Raw genomic sequence first — 20,630 nt, forward strand, 5'->3', positions numbered from 1 at the left:
TTGCCATGCCTGTTGGCATCTGTCACTGGATTCACCTCCTTCAATCCAGTGATGTAACTATAGCTTTTGTCGGCCCCAACCTAAATTTGTTGTAGAGCCCCATTAATCTTTTTTAATAGAGTTTTCCGACAAACATTGTTTGCATTCTTCAGCCGAAAAAGAAATGTAGCGTCTAAAATTAAACAACTTTATGTTTATAAACGTTAATATCTTGCACTATGTTTTTATTTGACCCACCCATCCCAAACTAGAAATTCGATGCTGCTGCTTTGACCGCTGTCCAAGCTCAAGGATGTCAGTACATTCAGCTGTCAATCTGTCACAACATAACCTCAATGCCTAAGTAACGTAAGACTACCGTAAGACCGTGAAACCCGGATAGTAAAATAATTAAAGTAGTTCGTATAATTCGGTCTTCAGATTTAGCAGCTGTTTAAGATCCAAATTTGAAGTCGGAGATTTCTGGTTGACATATGAAAAATAGTTTTTCCGACATAAAGAAAATGGAAAGAATCGTATCGCAGGTTGGCGTAAGCTCAAGTATGTAACTTTTCGGAGGTTTGTACTTTGCATCTGCTGAAATGCAGTTAGATAATTTGGAAAAAGTCAGGAAAGGTGTACAAAATGCCAGGGTCAAAATCACGTAATAGAATCCAGAGGAAACAGAATCTGAGCAAGAAGAAGGCGCCGCCCAAGACTTTGGGAGGTTAGTATAATTCGTTCTTTTATTTATCTTTTAGTAGCAGACACTTTGCAATTTAATTTCGACAAAGGTGGAGTAACAGGCATTATTATATTCTAGATGTTACTATCAATGATTTTGCGAATGCGTCTACTGGATGTCATTCAAGGTTGAAAAAAGCTGTGGCGAACGTTGCTTCTGAAGGTAAATATTTCATTTTATATTATATTAACGCATCTGTATATTTTTCCATATATTTATAGTAATTTTTAATTCTATTCATAGTTTTATACTTCTACTTCACAAATTGCATTTGTGAAATTATAATCAATAAACGCTTTGAAAATTAAATATTTCAAAAGTTTCTGTTGATTTTCGTCTTTTAAACTTCCATACCCGGTAATAAGCGTTGAATAGAGAAAAAATAATATTTTCAGATTTTAGCGTAATAGTCGAGATTATTCTATTTTTTTGAATGCGCGATTTCTCCATCTGTCTAAAATATCATTATAATAATAGGATATCTCGTAAACTAATTTATTTATATTTTCATAGCGGCCGCCGCATAGTTTTCAATATATTTAATTCCTTGTAATTGTACTGACAGATATACCTCATAGAGATGTCTTGTATTGTCCAAAAGTGTTCATATTTTAAAATTATTTAATTCCTTCTAAAATAAGTTCGCAAAATATGTGTGGTAAAATGTTTTAATTTCTTCATGTGGAATATAAGTTTTGAAATTTTAATCAATTCAAATCCGCCTCTCTAAAGTTAAAATTATTTTAATTCGCACATTTAAATAGATTTTTGTATGTAATGCATTTCTTAACACTTAAATAATTTATTAAAATATTAATAAATAAAAATTCAAATATTTTTCGGATTTATAAGTTATAAAAAGCTTTAATAATGAAAACTATGTTAAATAAATGCTCATGTTACATTTTCTTAAGTCGACTGAGAGGAACAGAATTTGCACTTTTTCTGTTCCCGTGGAGGGATTTTTAGACGGGGGAAAAATCGCTTATTCATAGGAATACAAATTCTTAATTTTTCTGAATTCAACGCTTATTACCGGGTAGTGAATAAAGTATCAATAGTTCAAACGTCATACATAATGTTTTTTTGTATGTTTTCAAATTAGAACGATTTTAAAGGCAAATAATTTTTAATTTTTTTACTTTCAATTGGGATTAATTGCAGTCAAGCAAAGATTGATTATAACTGAAGACCCAGTAACTGAAAATGATGATTTCCTTGAAACAAAACAAAATAGTATCAGTTCTAGCGAAGGTATGTTCACTAAAATTTAAATTATTTATGAATTAAAAGTGAGCATTTCAGACATATTAAAACACATAACCATACTTTTATTCTTTTAGGAAAAATCACAAAAGGAAAGGCTGTAATTTCTGTTCAGAAGCAAATCGAAGAATCAGATGAAGGTAATAATTTTCCCTCAAAATCGTTAATAAGTAATCATAAAATTAGATTGTAATTTTAGTATATATAATTTATCATAATTATGCAGGGAATGATTATCCACTGGATCTTTGGTTTCTCATATCTGAACACATTTGCCCTGAAACAGTGGGAAAGTTTGCTAGCATTTGTAGAAAGTCGAACTACGTGACACACACAGCAAAATTCTGGTTCCACCTCTCAAGACGGTAAGAACATTATTGATTGGATTTTGAACAAGATCTTCGAATTTATGTTTAATAATTTGATTTTAAATAATAAACAAATATTTTTTCAGATTCCACAGATCTGTAACTGGTTTACCGCAATATTTACAACCTGGACGTATTAAACGTCTTTATGGACTCAGAGCTTGTGTCATTCGAGCTCTTTACTTTAGCTATTACCAGTTCTTAAAAGGCCCGGACAATAAGTCACATATGGAACAAAAAGATCCGCATTCTTTGGTTAAACGACGATGTTCTCTCATGTGGCATAAGGTAAATTATCTCAAAATTACACACAATAGAAAATTTGCAAGAATTTTTTTTTATTCTATAATAAATAATACGTAAGTTTTTTTAAAATTTACAGTACTCGTCACTTATTTAAAATTAAGTATAACATACTGCCCCCTTCAGAGAAAAAAACTGGGTTAATTTCGCAGGAATATGACAGAGTACATTTCTCATAGATTGTTTAGAAAATCTTATGTGATTTTAGAAGATTGTATATGATTGAAGTATTTTCGGAAAAATTACGTTTCACTATTTAAATTTGATTGCAGTTTTCTAAAAGATTTTATTTCCCACGTTTCATAAGTAGGGATTTCTAAAAAAAAATGTTGCCTTATTTGAATCATAACCCACACTGTTCGCAAGTTTGAGCGCGCCTAGGGCGCGCGACTGTTGGTTTTCGCGCTTCGCGCTCGATGCTGCATTTGTCTCGCCCTTTACGCTCGGTCTTTGTATTTGCCCCACATTTGTGCACAGACCTATTAAGGTCAACGAACCAAGCATCGACAACTGTAATTTGGTGATTATGAATTCTCCTTTGTTAAAGCTTCTTCGGCTTTAGCAAACACATTATCATCACGTATCTCGTGCTTTGCACGCGATTTTGTCCAAAATGTTAACTTTTCTATATTATGTTTAACACTTCTGTATCAAACTTATAATACATTTATTTAGATTATTTAGCGATAGACAGTTTTCGCATAAAACTAATGCCTTCTCATTATGATGAGAATGTAATAATACATCATTTTTGTGCGACAAAAATTTGAATTTTCGATTTTTTAACAAAATTCAAAAAGTTGTTATGATAATCTTGTAGGGCTTTAAAAACTAATATTTTTTTTATTGACTTTTTTTCATGTCGTGCGTTGAATGACATAGAATAGTCATTTTCGTTTTTATGATTATTTTTTTTTAAGTTTGGAAACGCTATAACTCTGGTAATTTTGTTATAAAAAAAGTCATCAAGATAAATTGTTCATATTTTTGTGCACTATAAACAGCACTATATGAACATTTCAAATCTTGAAAAAGTGGTCTTAAAAATTTTGAAAATGCTCCAAATCATTGTATTTTTATTTAAAATAGCTGGCTAACGAAATCGTCCTTTCTTTTCATAGCATTATAAAGTGTGTCAAAGGGAAATTCAATAAAATAATTACTTCAAATGTTACCGTATTTACAGACTACAACGACAACGACGATAATGACAAGGCCGACAGACAGACGTCATCGTAATACCGGTTTCTTTGGGAATTAGGGATTCTCGAAAAGTGAAAATTTCAAGAAATTCGCGATAGTCAGTTTTCCCATAAAACAATACCTTCTTATTATGATGAGAATGTAATAATTCAGTATTTTTGTGCGATTAAAAGATGAATTTTCGATTTTTTTAAAATTCTAAAACCTGTTATGATGACCTTGTAAGTTTTTCAAAAAGTAACGTTTTCCTATTCTTGACTTTTTTTTATATCGTGCGTTGATTGGCTTAGAATTTTCATTTTCATTTTGTATTTTGAAAAAGCCATAACTGTGATAATTTTCTTGTTATCAAAAAAATCCATCAAGATAAATTGTTAACATTTTCGTGTGCTATAAGTAGCCGTACATGGAATTTTAAAATCTTTGGCCCCTAAACCTGTGTGCCAAAGCTCAATTCGATTCAATTAGTCGGTCCAAAGACATCCAGTATGCATACGACAACGACAGACAGATACTAACCTGAAAACTTTTTGTTCCTTCTGAGGAAATCTCAAAACGTCGATATATGATGGAATCCGCGAAAGTTATTTTTCGTATGAAACCAATATCTTTTCATTATGGTGTGAATGTAAAAAGCGCGTGCCCTATCAAATAAATGTGAAAATAAAATTTTTAGATCTTATGTAGTCAAACCATTTTTTTATTACACATTTTACTGTACCGAGTACCATCTTCCGCACATTTAGTTTGTTTATTTTTTCGTAACTTGTGTCGAAAAGTGATTCATTATGAATTTGTAGTTTTTTCCAGTGCGTGTAATTTGAGCTTTTTCATTTTTTTCGTATCTTGCATAGTTTAACCAAAAAATAGAATTTGTGGATTTTTTTTGGTAGGATCAACTTTGGAATGTTCAGCTTTTTGACCAAATTAAAAAAATTGTTATCATAATCCTGTAGGGCCTTCAAAAAGCAAAGTTTTTCTTCTTTTGACTTTTTTTTCATATCATGTGTTGTTTGGCTTAAAATGTTCATTTTAGTTTTTTTTTTTTTATTTTGAAAATGCCCTAACTCTGATGATTTTCTATTTATAGAAAAAAGTCATTGGGATAAATTGTTTAAGTTTTTGAGTACTATGAACAAACGTACATAGAATTTTTAAATCTTGAAAAAATGTGGTTTCAGAAATTTTTGGTACGATCAAATTTGGAATTTTCAACTTTTCGACCAAATTAAAAAAATTGTTATCATGATCTTTTAGGGATTTCGGAAAGCAACGTTTTTCTTCTCTTGACTTTTTTTCGTATCATGCGTTGTTTGGCTTAAAATGTTCGTTTTAATTTGTTTTTTTTTTTGATTTTGAAAATGCTCTAACTCTGGTAATTTTTGATTTTTCAAAAAAAGTCATTAGGATAAATTTTTCAACTTTTTAAATACTATAAATAACTACAGAGAATTTTGGAATTTTCAAAAAAGTGGTCTAAAAAATATTCAAAATGTGCCCACTTTTTGAATTTTCATCCAAAATGGCTGGATAACGAACTCGACCTTTAGTTTAGGACACTAAACGAGTGTGCCAAAGGGCAATCTAATAGATTAATATTTTCGAAAGTTATCGTGTTCACAGGCAGGCATAGTCAGACAGACACATTCGTAAAAACCTGTTTTTCGGTTTCAGAAGGTCTCAAAACGTGGACATTTGAAAAAAACTGGGGGGGTTAAATTTTACACAAATCTAATACTTTCTCTGATGAGAATGTAAAAAACGTCAATTTTGTGTTGTGTACTTTACAATTTTGTTTTTTCATGATCAGTGGAATATCTTAAATTTTTCCGATTTTTAGTTATAGATTTAAAAGATGAATTATTTGAAGTTGAAAATTTCAAGAATTAAATAATGATTCTAAATAAAGTGTTGAAAAGTTCAAAATTGTCTTGTTTACAATGTTTTCCTTTCACCGATTTTGATTTAGCAATTAGAAATGAAATGATTGAATTTTGAAAACTTTAAACAATTTGAAAATTTTTAATTTTTAAAGGATTTAAATTTATTTTAAATAATTACAATTTTAAAAGTGTTTTAATACAAAAAAATGTAATATCACAGTTCTTGATCATTAAAATTTTACAGTTCATACGGTCAATTTAATTTTCAATCTTAGAAAAAATGGTATAAACAACTAAAATGTTTTATTGGAATTTTTAAATGTAATATAAATTTAAAAATCTAGAATTTCATAAACTTCGACTTTGAAATATTCACTTCAGTTTTCAATCTCAAATTGTGAAATTTTAATCGTATTGTTAAAAATCTCTTAGAAAATATCATACACATCCATCAGTTAATCAATCGTTTTGAATTAAGAATCATTTAAATTAAAAAGTTTAAAGCTCTTAATTCTTTAATTTGAATCCTTTTAATTAGAGATAATAAACATTTACTTTCTCCGAATTTAACATCATCCAATTTTCCGAGATCCAATCTCAAATTATTTAATTTTTAAAATTGATTTATTTTTGAAAGTTTAACCCGACATCATTCGATTTCGAGATACTTCATATTAAAATAAAATAGCTCCATTTTTAACGCTTTAAATATACGATTTTTTTTAAATCATTCACAACTTCCAGTTTTGATCAAAATAGTTTTAATTATCATCAACTTTAGTTACGTTTTAGACTTAGTCAGCGAAATTAAATCTTTTACTTTTGCTCTTTCTATTAAAAATTTCAGCTCCTATTTACATTTTGATCCTGCAATATGAAAAATTTAACTTTAAAATTCTATATTTTTCAAAATGAACATTGCATACCTCTTACGAAGAAAAATAAAAAATCTGGGATTTACAGGCTATTTAAACCAGTCCTTGATTAATTAAACTTTTTAATCAGTAAATTTTTAATTAATGGCATTTTTTGCGAAGAAGATGAAATTAAACAAATCAAATTTAATGATATCTAATAACGAAAGTCAACTTTAACTTGGCCGTACCAAATAGTGACAAATGAGAAATTTGCTGGGTTATTCGATTAAGAACTGATTAAAATACCATTTAAATCTCATAATTTTCATTTTATCTTTCTAAAAGGTTTTCATTACAGAATTCATTAGTTATTCTTCCAAATTTAAATTTAGCTCTTCCGAGAAAACTAACTTCAACCTAGTCGTAATCAAAATGTATAAGGATAATAGATGATGGACTGATTTAAGAACTCTCTAATTCTCCGATTTTTCTGTTTATCTCCCTAGATATATTCATCTAAAAAAATATTGAAAACCAGTCCATCTGAAGAGAAATTTGTAATATTACATGATTGATAAGTAAAAATAAAAGTCGAATATTTGATAGAAAAAGAAAAAATGAACCTTAGGGGTTAACTTTTTAAGTTTTTAAAAAAATTATTATTTTAATTAAAGTAATCCCATGTAAATAATGTTTAAATTCAACAATTTCACCTATTTGATTCATATTTGAAAAAAAGATTATTTTGTTCATGTTACATACAAATTTTAATACTGTTGTAAATGCCTCTCTGGTTAAATAAAATTTGAAATCGTCCTAAACCTTCTACTAAAACTGAATTCTTAAGTAGCTTTGTGAATTTGGCAATATTCCTTACTTGGTTTAAATAATATATTATATAATAGTTTTTCAAATTATCCAATCGGAATTGCGGAAAAGCGACAACAAGTATTGTTGAATGACGTCCGCTGTACGGAGATTCGTGCCATTCCTAAAGGTTATATCGTTTATTTAAATAAATATATGAATTACCAATATTATATTTTTCCCGATGTGGAAATACGAAAACTTATCTGGCCTTCTTTTAAAAGCTAAATAAAAAATTAATCAATTATGATATTTATTCGTTTCCTGTAAAAATAAACTCAGCTTACTATCATCTACAATATGTAATAATTAGTTGCCCTATTCATAACTAGAAAATTCTCTATTCGTTCGTTTATTTACGGTTTTTAATAACATTAATATTGTTTGTTTCCAGAAAGGGGAAACCCGATGGTATTTCTTTTTTAAGCTAAAGGAATTAAAGGGAAGCTGTCAAAGGTATTCTGGCGTTAAGCGGTTAGATGAAAATAGGAATGAAAATTACGAATTTAATTCACACAACGATGTGATGTTTAACCCAGAGGAAGGATGCAAGGTTCTTCGAGTAAGTTTTTGATGAAGAGTTGATCACTCTTGAAATACGAAGTACAAGCCTTTGTGACATTTTTACAGCTCTTTCTAAAAGTGTTGAAATGTTTGAAATCTTTAAGAAAGATTTGAAATTTTTGTGATATTTTTGAAGTCCTTATGAAATATTGCGAAACATTTTAATATCTTAGAAATCTTTGTAAGATCTTGAAAACCTATGTGAAATCTTTATGAAATATTAAAAAAAATTTGGACTCTTTGGAATCTTTTAAAATGTTTGTGAAAATTTTTAAATCGTTGTAAAATATTTGAAATTCTTGTCAAATCTTCGAAGTCCTTATTAAATGTCTTGAATCCTTTTAAAATATGTTTGAAATCTTCGAAGTCTTTGTGAAATCTTTTATATCCCTGTAAAATTGTTTAACACTTTAAAAATATTTGTAATTCTTGTCAAATCTTTTAAACTCTTTCAGAAATCTTGGACATTTTTGATGAAATCTTATGAAGTCTTAAAATCTTTGGAATCCTTATCAAATCTTGGCAACCTTTCTTAAATCTTTGTAAAATAATTGTGCAATTTTTTTTAATCTTTGAAAGACTTATGAAAGCTTTTAAAATATTTGAAATTCTTGTAATATCTTTTGAAGTCCTTAAAATTCTTATAAAATCATATGAGTCTTTAAAAAGTTTGCATTTTTTGTGAAATATTGATACAATATTTCAGATCCTCTAAAATCTTTGAAATATTGGTGAAATATAAATATTTGAAATCCTTATATAATCTTGTGAATCCTTTTTAAATCTTCGAAATCCTTGTAAAATTTGTGTCAAATATTTGAAATTCTTATGAAATCTTCGAAATTTTTATTAAATTTTTTTTAATCTTTGAAATCCTTATATAACCTTATGTATACTTTTTAAATCATTGAAAGCTTAGTGAAATATTTTAAATCCTTATGAAATCGTGTCTAAACTTTTAAAACCTTGGAAACCTTTGTGAAATCTTTGTAAAATAATTGTGAATTCTATTAATACCTTTGTGATATCTTTGAAATTCTTATGAAATCTTGGAAATATTTTAAAGTAGTTGAAATTCTTGTGAAATATTTTGAAGTCCTTGAAATCCTTATAAAATCATATGAAGTTTTAAAAAGGTTGAAATTCTTTGAGAAATATTTAGACAATGTTTCAAATCCTCCAAAATTTTTTAAATATTGGTGAAGTATAAATATTTGATATCCTTATATAATCTTGAGAACCCTTTAATCATTTCAAAATCTTTATTAAATATTTGAAATTTTTATGAAATCTTGTGAAATCTTTGTAAAATAATTGTGAATTCTTTTAATACCTTTGTGATATCTTGGACATCTTTTTAAGTCCTTGAAATCATTGTGAAATCTTATGAAGTCTAAAAAAGGTTTTAATTCTTTGGAAAATATTTATAAAATATTTGAAATCCTTATATAATCTTATGAATCCGTTTAAAATCATTTAAATCTTTGTAAAATATTTAAAATCCTTATGAAATCTTGTGTAAACTTTTAAAATCTAGAAAACCTTTTTGATGTCTTGGAAATTTTTATGAAATCTTGTAAAGTCTTTTAAAATGTTTGAAATATTAGAAATTCTCGTGAAATGCTTAGGAAATCTTACTAAGTTTTTTAAAATCTTTGAAGTTCTGGTGAAATCTATTAGATCTTCCTAAAATCTGTGAAATATCTACGAAATATTTGAAAGTCTTGTATTATTTTCCTGAAATCTTGAAATCTGGTGTATACTAGAAAGTTTATTGGTCAACTCCACGGCTCTTAAAACATGTTATACCAGATCTATTATAAATGCTAAGAATAAAAATATAATTTTTCTAACAAAATGAAAATATTTAATGTAGCACCCTTAAAATTCGAAAATTAAAAAACTTAAATTGATTAATTTTTAATTTGTTCCCAGGTTACTTGTTTACAGTATAGTATGGTGCCATCTGTGATTGGTTTGACTCTGCAAACAGTATCAATGCACTTATCTCCAGGATTCGAACACCATCGTCTAATGCTCGGATTTGGGTCCATTTACGTGCCGAAAACTCCGACGACGATGATCACCTTAATCGGCGTGGTTCACATTGACGTCTTTGATTGGTGGCAAACTCAATACCCATATCAGCCAGTCGAATTCAAAGTCCCTCAAAGCACTCCTAAAACCCCAACTTACGACTCTTGGGAACAGATTTATTCTCAAATCAGGGATCGGGAGTCTTTAATTTATGCATGATCTTTAATGTAGAGTTTAAATTTATTTTTGTTCCGAACGAAAAGAGAAAAGACTGAGCGGCGCAGTAGAAAATAACAGTTTTCCAATCATGTATCTAGTTTTCAAATGCTAGGTTGCCCAGTTTATTTTTCCATCTGTATTCTGAGTTAATTGTCAAAGATTTTCCGTTTTGGAAATGGATAGGTCCTTAAAGTGAAACTTTGAAAGTTTAAAAGAGTGCAAATCTTAAATGTATTACAGCTCGATGACAGTACAAGTTCTTAAAGAATAAAATATACTTTGTCATACAATCAGTGTGATTTTGTTTATACATGTATAAATAAATGCATTATTAAGAACGTCCGTTTCATTTCAATATGAAAAAGTGTTGTGAATTAATGATAAGCAAATTTCACTATCGGTTAAACGAAAATTAGTTAAAACTAAGTTGCTTCTTAAATTAAAATCATAGCAGAAAATGAACCAAATGCATCAGGCACTTCTGCAGCTCACAATTCCGTACTACTTACTTAAATGATTAGAATTATTTTAAAAGTCTGATGTATAAATAGAATTACTAACTACTTTTTATCTTTATTTGCGACAATCCAAGGGTGTCTTTTCACGTCCACTAGTGGAATTCTTTCATTGCTCTCCTTCTTGATCAGCTGAAACAAAAATTTTTATTTGTTTAATGGTTCTTTGAATTTCAGTCGCAAAATTAATGTTTAGTGTACAACATTATAAGCCTACCCTTGAAATCAAATCTTTAGCTCCAGCGGTAATTAACGATGGCCAGGGAATTTTCACAGCTCTAATTTTCTCGTAAGTTTCTTGTTGAGAATCACTAAGGAAGGGAGTTCTTCCTACGAGGAACTCGTAACAAAGAATTCCTAAGCACCAATGGTCTACGAAGATGTCGTATCGTTGGCAAGTTACCATCTCTGGGGGAAGATAATCCAAAGTGCCGCAAACTGTATGACGTCTGAAAATGATGAACTAGTGATTTATTGTTTGTCCTTGAATTTGAATATTTACTTATCAGAAAGGGTTTTTTTTTCTACGAAGAAAATAGAAATTTTCATCCTAATATTTAATAAAAACGAAGAAAAAATGTTACTTACTTTGTACTAGGTGCGTGGACAGACCATCCAAAATCTGCCAATTTGATGTCACCTTTGAAAGTGAGCAGCAAATTTTCTGGCTTTATGTCTCTGTGTATGACGTTCATCTTGTGACAATAATTGAGAGCGTCTGCGACTTGATAAATGTATTTCGCAGACCTTAAATGAAAACAAAATTGAAATCGAAAATTTAATTAAATTAATTGTTTAAATAGATAAGTAGTAATTATAAAAATCATTTTTTTATTTGTTAATAACTTTAAACCTAATTATTGCATATTTTTTGGAAAGCACCGTTAATTGCAGAGATTAGCGAGTTGTGATTGGAGAAAACGCCGTAAAAGGATAGTTACGGACTTTACTAAATTATCAGAAGGCTACCACAACCCCGAGAAATAAGGTTTGTATTTGAGGAAACGCTGTAACTGCATTTATTATGAATTGCAAAATGCAAAATTATTATTGAAAGTTTGTATCTTATAATGAATAGGGGTATTAAAGTAACAAAAAGTTAAATTGTTGAAAATGCAATAAGTAAACATTTTTCTAAATTTCTGAGCTGCTTAAAGTAAAAACAATTAGTTGGAAATATTCAATAGACATACTTAAAATTGTATTATTGACCAACAGTGGTGCTCCTGATCTAATTACCTCTGTTAAGAGGATCTCATCATAATTTATTTGAACCGAAAAAATGGTTAAATTTATTATTTGATATTTAAATTTATGTGAAAATTTGTAATTTATTTAAGACTTAACATTTAATTAATTTAAAAAAATAATTATTTATTAATTAATAATAATTTATAACATTAATATTTACTTGGTTGATTCGAATAACAGTTTAAAAACATAAAATGGTTATTGATATTATTAATAATATAAATAATAACAATAATAGTGAAGTCTTCAATTGATAATATTCCAAATTGAGGAATTGTAAATTAAATGTAGTTAAAATTACAGAATTTTCCACCGAAAATCTTCAAAATTAATCTATTAAAAAAACGTTTATAATTATATTTATTTAAAATATTAGTCTTAATAGTGGAATAATTTTCTATTCTATATTTTTTAAATTCAAGAATTCCTCATTCTATCTTTTCATACTTGTAAAAATGTGAATTGCAGATCTTTAAAATTGAAGATTTCCTCATTTTAAACATTTGGAATTAAAAATTATAAGTTTTATGTTTTACAATTAAAAATTCTGCAATTTCAATGATTTAAACAAGTTTTTTTATCAGCTTTAAAAGGTTTTAAATTAAAAACTCTTGACTTTTCATCTTCAAAATCATCATAATTTAAGAATTTTTATGTACACATTTTTCAAAATATAAAGAGTTATCAATTGTAAATCTTCAAAGTTAAAGAGTTTTAAATTACAAATCTTTAAAATTAAACAACTTTCTATTGTAAGTCTTCAAAATGAAAATTGAATAATTATATGTAATTCCATTTTTTCAACATTCAAGAATTGTGAAACTGCGAATCGTTACAATTCAAGACTTTTTAATTGTAACTCCTCCTACTTGTCAAAATGTGAATTGCCGATCAAGAAAATTAAAGATACCTTAATTTTAAACATTTATAATTAAAAATGATAAGTTTTATGTTTTAAAATTTAAAATTCTGCAATTTTGATGATTTATATTTTTAATTTCCTGAATTTTGAACATTTTAAATTCAAATCTCTTGATTTTTGCTCTTCAGAATCAGCACAATTTAAAAATAGTTATGTATACATCTTTCAAAATTCGATAGTTTTCAATTGTAAATCTTCAAAATGGAAGAGAATTTTCCATTGTCATTTTGCAAAATTGAACTATTCCAAAAAAATGTTCCCAATAACATACCTTTAACATATCATTCTTGAAAATTAAATAATTGTTATTCCATATTCTCAACATTCACGAATTGTCAACTGTAACTTTTAAAAACTACATAACTTTGAATTATAAATCTTCTAACATTGTAGAGTATTAAATTTTGAAAATTTACAATTAAAATGAGAAAATATTAATAATAATATTATTAATATGTAATATTTTATAATTATTACAGTTTCATGATTATATAATAATTTATAATAATTCCATTATTTTATATTCTTTTGCCATGGACGGCGTTCTCTCAAATCATGACAGGACTGTTTCTGAAGTCCTTAAGTAGAAAAGAGCCGTAACTGCTGGTTACGGTGTTTACTCGCATTTCAGCATCTCAATCAACACCGTTAACTGCATCTTCAATATTTAATTAACATTTTTAAAGATTTTTTTGTAGAAATGAAAAGATCATATGCAAATTAGTCAAGAACAACAAAGTACTGCTAAATGGAAAACTGTTTTTCCAGGGTGTTCAGCGATTCTTAGGGACGAAACTCAAGGTCTTTTCCTGGTTTTCCAGGTCGCGAAGTGAAGCTTTTCCAGGCCTTCTTTTTTTACACCAAACAATGGAAATACCCTATGTAATAGATGTAAAAAATGAGCCATTTCGTTTTTTATTAGCCGACATTTTTAAAGGAAACAGAAACATAAATAATGTATTTGGGAATTTATTGAAATTTTTATTAAATTTTTGTGAAAGCTTTCTTTAATCTTTATTTGTGAAATTTTTTATTTTCTTTTGAAATCATTGAAATCTTTTCAAATTGGTTGAAACCTTTTGAAACAATTTAACATCACTGAAATATTTGAAATCTTTAAAAATCTTTGAAATATTTTGAAACCATTAAAATAATTTTAATATGTGTAAAATATTGTAATATTATATTATATAAGGCCTCCAGTCCATGCACCAGAACGACCGGATCTCAGAATGGCCGGAATGAAGCGTTGACCAATCAGAAAATTTCCGCGGAAACAGTGTCTTGTTCACGAGCCGAAGTTAGCCGCAGATGAAATTTCCTATAGTGCGTGTCACATTTGTTGTGAGTATTGTTTTCAAAAGAGTTTACCACTTGAAGTTATTACAAATAATAAATTATTAACATAATGAGCAGTGTTACTTAATTAAGGGAACATGATGTAAGTATCAATTTTACGTACAGTCTTATACATTTCTTTTCGCGTTTTTTATATGAAAAGTTTTTTTTGAGGCTTAAAGATTATGTATAACACATACACCGGCTTGTATCATTAACAATGCTTTATTTGCGAAAATTGAATAATTTATAATATTTGTCTGGATGTAAAAGAGGAAGGTAGGATAAAAAAAGAATTAAAAAAATTTTTAATTATATTTTGTATAGTTCCACATTAAATTATTTGCAATATATATTCGTAAGATGCATACAATTAACAATTTTGATTCAAAATTTATAATAATTTTGCAGATGTACTTAGTATTTATTGTATTTTAATTACTTGTGTACTTGATTTCGCGCCAATAAGCGTTCCGTTCATTTCCAAAGTTGTCAAACACATGCACCGGAATGACCGTAACCCGGAATGACCGGAACACCAATCACAGATCATGTTTGACAAGAAGGAACTTTTTCGTCTCGTCGAAGGTGCTATGCGATTTGTGTTACGGTCATTCCGGGCTGCGGTCATTCCGGGCTGCGGTCATTCCGGGCTACGGTCATTCCGGTGCATGTGTTTGCCAACTTTGAAAATGAACGGAACGCTTATTGGCGCGAAATTAAGTATACAAGTATTTAAAATACAATAAATGCTAAGTATATCTGCAAAATTATTACAAATTTTGAATTAAAATTGTTAATTGTATGCAAAAGCTTTTCATATAAAAAACGCAAAAAAAATGTATAAGACAAACTGTGCATGAAAATATAAACATGTGGGCGCTGCTATGTTTGTCGCGAGACATCAAAAGGTGGCGGACCACCCCCCTCATTGCATCACCCCCGCAATGGCATGCCTAGTCCCTTGTTTCCTATGTCCATGAGTATTCTAATATTACGTCACGCTTGGTCGGTAACATCAAAATCAGTAAGACTATACCACTTGGTGGACTGCAAAGTATTGTTTAGATAGGAGTTTGACTACAATTAATTAATTTCGGCGGAATTAAGTAAAAAATCGTGATATAGCTTTGCCTTTAAGAAAGAAGAGCCATTTATTTTATTATTGTTGGTAATTTGGAAAATGTGTGATTAGGCAGTCCATCACGATAAATTATAATTTGCCGTAATTAAGGATTAAACCTCAATTTCTGGCGACTTATGTCATAATACTTTGCGCGTTAATAATTAATCTAACTATTTTCATATCAAATAAAGTTATATCAAAGATACTTTGAAGGATTTTAAAATACTTTAAGTGATCTTAGGATTTCTCAAGAGATTTTTAGCAATTTCAAAAAATTTGAAAGGATTTTTAAAAAATGCAGAAAATGAATCAAATATTGAAAAAAACCTTAAAGAATTTCTGAAAATTCAAGTGATTTTAAGGAATTACTATAGGGACTTTGACGGGATTTTAAGATTTTCCTTTAAAGGATTTAAAAATCATTCAAAAACGTTTCAAGATTTACAAGAAATTGATAAAGATTTTAAGACAATTTTAGTGATTTTAAAGATTTGAACGCTATTTCAACAGATTTTAATAAATTTTAAGACTTTAAAGGATTAAACTAAATTCAATTATTTAAGGATTTTCAAGAGATTTTAAGAAGTCTCAACAAATTTACAGGATTTTAAGAGATTTTAATTAATTTTAGTCAATTTTGAAATGTTTTAAATGATTTCAAAGAAGTTGAAGGGAGTACAAAAAATTCAGAGGACTTCAAGGATTTCTAAGAACTAAAGTGATTTTGAGGAATTACTAGGGACTTGGCGGAATCTTAAAGTTTCTTTTTAAAGGATTTAAAAATAATCCAAAAATAGATGAAAAAGATTTTACGACAGTTGTAGTGATTTCAAAGAAAGTCAAGCGAGTCATTGAAAAGTTATTAAAACAGATGTAATGAGTTTTAGGAGATTTCAAGGTATTTAAAGAAATTAATTGATTTAAGGATTTTCAAGAGATTTTAAGGAGCCTAAAAAAATGTAAAGGATTTTGGATTTAAAAGATTTGAATTAATTTTAGTCCATTTTACATTATTTTAAATTACTTTAAAGAAGTTGAAGAGACAGTTTTAGTGGTCTTAAAGAATTTCAAGCGAGTTTTTTAAAAGTTATTTAAAAAGATTTTAATGAATTTAAAAAAATTCAAAGATTTTAAGGATTTTTAAGCGATTCAAAGGAATTTAAACAAATTTAAAGGATTATAAGAAATTTGAATTAAGTTGAGTCAATTTCGAGAAACTTTGAAAGATTTTAAATGATTGTAATGAAGTTGAAGGGATTTAAAAAAAAATTGGAAGAGTTTAAGGATTATCAAGAAATCTTACAGGATTTCTAAGAGGATCACAGTCTTTGATAATTTTTGTTTTCTCAATGTGCAAAAATAATCTCTTGACATATTTGAAAAACACACTTTAACGAACTATCAAAATTCAAAACTTTTTACCGCCAACTATCCCAACAATGCAACCTAACCGCAATCGCGGCACATTATATTTTTTCTTCATGGATTGTCCAAATCCCACACTTCCCCCAATTGCTAACAATAATTAAAGAAATGGCTTTTCTTTCTTAAAAGCAAAGCCATATCACGATTTTTTACTTAATTTCGCCGAAATTAATTAATTTTAGTCAAACTCCTATCTAAACAATGCTTTGCAGTCCACCAAGCGGTATAGCCTTATAGATTTCGACGTTACCGACCGAGTATGATGTAATGTTCATGGGCATGGACGTAGGAAACACGGGACTAGACATGCCATCCTAACTTGACGAGCGGGGTTGAATCCACGGGAGGGGGAGAATTCCATGAGTGGGGAGAGCCGCCGTCTTACGATGTGCCATTTGATTATGCGCACGAGCATTTTTGCCGACAAACTGTGCATGAAAATATAAACATGTGGGCGCTGCCATGTTTCTCGCGGGACATCAAAAAGTGGCGGACCTCCCCCCTCATTGCATCACCCCCGAAATGGTATGCCTAGTCCCTTGTTTCCTATGTCCATGTAGAATTCTCTATTCGTTGAAATCATTGAATTATTTGAAAGCTTAGTGAAATCTTGTCAAATCTTTGAAATCTGGTGTACACGCCTTTTTCAAATCTCTGAAATCCTTTAATCTTTATGAAATTTTCGAAATCTTTTTTCTTCGTTGAAATCATTGAATTATTTGAAAGCTTAGTGAAATCTTTTCAAATTTTCTAAAATGTTTTCAAATCGTTTCAGACCTTCGAAATGTTTAAAAAATTTTGAAATTATGTTTTAATGTGATATTCTTGAAATTTTTGGAAATTCTTTTGAAATATTTCAAAATCTGGTTACCATACCTTTTTCAAAATCTTTGAAATCTTTTTGAAAGTTTCAAAATCTTTGTAAAATTGTTGAAATCTTGTGTACACGCCTTTTTCAAATCTCTGAAATCCTTCAATCTTTATGAAATGTTCGAAATCTTTGGAAAATTTTTGTGAAAGCTTTTTATTCATTGAAATCATTGAATTATTGAAAACTTAGTGAAATCTTTTCAAATTTTCTAAAATGTTTTGAAATCAAAAATTTTTAATATTTAAAATTTCGGTGTAAAATCTTTTGAAATCTTAAAAATCTGGTTTAATATACCTTCTTTAAAATCTTTGAAATGTTTTGAAAGTTTTTAAATTCTTGGAAATGTTCAAAATCCTGCAAATCTAGTGTACGCACTCGCCTTTTTCAAATCTTTCAAATCCTTGGGATCTGAAATGTTCGAAATATTGAGGTAATTTATGTGGAATCTTTGAAATCTCTGTCAAACTTTTTGAAATATTTGTGAAATTTTCCTTAAATAATTGTTTGTGAAATCTTTTTTATTCGTTGAATTATTTGAAATCTTTTTAAATCTTTTGAAACGTTTCGAAATGTTTTAAAACCTTTGAAATCTGGTGTAATGTACTCTTTTTAAAGTCTTTTATTATTTTGAAATATTAATGAAATTTTTGTGAAACCTTAAAATTTTTTGTGAAATCTGCAATGTTCGTGAAATTTTTGAAATCTTTCGAAAGTTTGAAAATCTTAAGAAATGCTCGAAATCTTTGTAACATCTGATATACACGTCTTATTTAAATGCTTGAAATCCTTGCAAACTTAATGAAATGTTCGAAATCTTTCGAAAATTTTGGTGAAAGTTTTTTCAAATCTTTGTCAAACTTTTTGAAATATTTTTGTAATTTTTCTTTAATGTTCGTTTGTGAAATCTTTTTTATTCGTTAAAAAAAATTTTAATCATTTGAAATCTTTTCAAATCTTCTAAAAAGTTTCAAAATTTTTAAATCCTTTAAATCTTTTGAAAGTTTAAAAAACTTTGTGAAATGTATTGTACACGCCTTTTTTAAATCTGTGAAATCTTTGTAAAATGTTCAAAATCCTTTTAAATACTTTGAAACTTTCTGAAATCTTTTGTAACCTGGTATACACTAAAAAACGGAGTGGTAAAACCTTTGAAAAATCCGTTATATGGCCATTGCTCATTCTAATTCTGAAACTGAATTAAAATTAAAGTTTTCATCTGATAATTTTATAATTTGTAAGTTTATATAACAAAATGTATACTTTAACATTCTATATTAGCAGCGACGAAATTAAACATTTGCAGAACTATTCATAATATTAAATTCTTTTCATTTCAATATATAAAATAATTGGTAGTCTACAAAAAACATTCCTAGAAATCTCTTTATTTAATCTTTAACGAGCAAAAGATGAATTATATCATAATAACTAAAAAACGTTTAATTAGTAAGATTTCTTTTAGACGAGATGTTTCTTTCACAATAGAATGAAAGATTAAATTATTGTTTGCATTTCAATGAAATAACTGTTTAAAAAAATGCAAGCTTTTCGTGAAAAAATCAAGGAGATTTCCAGGTTTTCAGGGTTAAAAAAAATCCAGAATTTCAGGTTTCAAGGTCGCTTGACACTCTGTTTTCGGAAAATAAGAATGCTTACAAATGCTCGTTGAATCTTTCTCCAGGTTGGCGTTTTAATTCTTTATACAATTCGCCCCCTGCTGCGTATTCCAATACCAAGTATATCTTTTTGTCATCGTGGAAGTATGTGAGTAATTGTAAAATGTTAGGATGACTGAAATATAAAATATACGGTAAGAATATATACAACAATGTAACTGGAATTCGTATTGTTTTTAAAATATGAACTAAATTGCAATTAATGAAAAATACCTTAAATGAGATTGAATTTCAATTTCTCGTAAGGCTTGTTTTTCGACTTTGCCTTTGACGAGTTCAATTTTGTAAAGCGTTTTAAGCGCAACCATATAATGTGTCGATTTTTCTCTAGCTAGGAACACGCGGCCAAATTTTCCACGACCTAGAGGAGCTCCAACTTGAAAATCGTCCATTGACCAACGGAAACTGTAGTAAAAGATAAAAATTTGAAAGGTTTAGTTGGACAATTTAACAAAAATAACATATAAATACAAGACAGTAATATTTTCAAATATATCATTATTATTAATCTTATACTATACAGAAAGAAACTAGAAAAATTTACTTTTTTCCACGACCTTCAATGTGCATTGCCATTGAATCAAGAGTTCTTTGGACATCTTTTTTATAAATCTCCGGGACGTTGTCCGACACTTTGAATACTGATTCCATCACCTTGACGAAATCTGCTTATCGTACTGTCAGTGCTTAAAAAGTCTTTTAATCTGGAAGAAAAAAGGGATTCAACCTACTTTATGTAAAACTAAAGAATTTTTTTTGGTGCTAATTTTACATTTAAATCCTTTAGCTTTTGAGTTCAAATAATAAGAAAATATTCTCGAAAAAATTACAAGATATACTACCGCAAAAAAATTACCCTCAAAATCGAAAATCCAAACCTTCGAGGTTAAAATTTCTCTACTCCTCATCCTAAAAGACAATTTCTTATACATAATACACCGAATTAAATTTCAATACTTAAAACAATCTTCCGAATATTTTGCATCTTTCACTTACCTTAAATACCTTTTTTGTCGCATTAATGTGCATAAATGCTACAAAACGATTCCCACTGCGAAATGCTCCGAAAACAGTTGCCAAACCGCCGAAATCAACAGAATTTTCAAAAATCAAAACTTATGGCCACCATATTTATGTCGTGCATGCGCTAATCCCAAATGGCGGGAAATTTAAACATTCCGAGTGGTTCTTTCAATTTTTAATAATATTTATAAC

General features: G+C 28.4%; 2 protein-coding genes across 5 annotated transcripts; one reads left to right on the forward strand and one right to left on the reverse strand.

The window, feature by feature from the left end:
• Nucleotides 1-20: 20 nt before the first annotated feature.
• On the forward strand, nt 21-10,626 carry LOC117167476 (transmembrane protein 183-like). Of its 2 annotated transcripts, none has more exons than XM_033352446.1 (9): nt 21-348; nt 421-706; nt 803-886; nt 1,889-1,978; nt 2,068-2,130; nt 2,217-2,355; nt 2,445-2,646; nt 7,866-8,033; nt 9,971-10,626. In XM_033352446.1, the coding sequence occupies exons 2-9, from the start codon at nt 625-627 to the stop codon at nt 10,289-10,291; spliced, it is 1,149 nt and encodes a 382-aa protein (XP_033208337.1). In that variant the 5' UTR covers nt 21-348; nt 421-624; the 3' UTR covers nt 10,292-10,626. The 2 variants fall into 2 exon arrangements, with proteins under 2 accessions (XP_033208337.1, XP_033208338.1); XM_033352447.1 differs by having other exon boundaries at nt 21-343.
• LOC117167477 (aurora kinase B-like) lies at nt 10,499-20,544 on the reverse strand. Of its 3 annotated transcripts, XM_033352449.1 has the most exons (8): nt 20,412-20,515; nt 20,272-20,324; nt 19,960-20,119; nt 19,629-19,820; nt 19,396-19,530; nt 11,395-11,553; nt 11,024-11,255; nt 10,499-10,938 (listed from the first exon to the last, which is right to left on the reverse strand). In XM_033352449.1, the coding sequence occupies exons 3-8, from the start codon at nt 20,064-20,066 to the stop codon at nt 10,852-10,854; spliced, it is 912 nt and encodes a 303-aa protein (XP_033208340.1). In that variant the 5' UTR covers nt 20,067-20,119; nt 20,272-20,324; nt 20,412-20,515; the 3' UTR covers nt 10,499-10,851. The 3 variants fall into 3 exon arrangements, with proteins under 3 accessions (XP_033208340.1, XP_033208339.1, XP_033208341.1); XM_033352448.1 differs by lacking the exon at nt 20,272-20,324 and having other exon boundaries at nt 20,412-20,544; XM_033352450.1 differs by lacking the exons at nt 19,960-20,119; nt 20,272-20,324 and having other exon boundaries at nt 20,412-20,502.
• Nucleotides 20,545-20,630: the final 86 nt, after the last annotated feature.

The sequence above is a fragment of the Belonocnema kinseyi genome, chromosome 2 (assembly GCF_010883055.1).
Source record: "Belonocnema kinseyi isolate 2016_QV_RU_SX_M_011 chromosome 2, B_treatae_v1, whole genome shotgun sequence".
Taxonomy (NCBI): Eukaryota; Metazoa; Arthropoda; class Insecta; order Hymenoptera; family Cynipidae; genus Belonocnema; species Belonocnema kinseyi.

What these genes read in the sequence shown, in the direction of transcription:
- LOC117167476 (XM_033352446.1), top strand. Translation starts at nt 625, where the DNA reads ATGCCAGGGTCAAAATCACGTAATAGAATCCAGAGGAAACAGAATCTG. An exon ending in GCCGCCCAAGACTTTGGGAG is followed by an intron (nt 707 to 802) that starts GTTAGTATAATT and finishes ATTATATTCTAG; the next exon opens with ATGTTACTATCAATGATTTT. An exon ending in AAGGATGCAAGGTTCTTCGA is followed by an intron (nt 8,034 to 9,970) that starts GTAAGTTTTTGA and finishes ATTTGTTCCCAG; the next exon opens with GTTACTTGTTTACAGTATAG.
- LOC117167477 (XM_033352448.1), bottom strand. Translation starts at nt 20,066, where the DNA reads ATGGAATCAGTATTCAAAGTGTCGGACAACGTCCCGGAGATTTATAAA. An exon ending in ATTGAAGGTCGTGGAAAAAA is followed by an intron (nt 19,821 to 19,959) that starts GTAAATTTTTCT and finishes CTTTTACTACAG; the next exon opens with TTTCCGTTGGTCAATGGACG. An exon ending in GAAAGATTCAACGAGCATTT is followed by an intron (nt 11,554 to 19,395) that starts GTAAGCATTCTT and finishes TTTTCATTTAAG; the next exon opens with GTCTGCGAAATACATTTATC.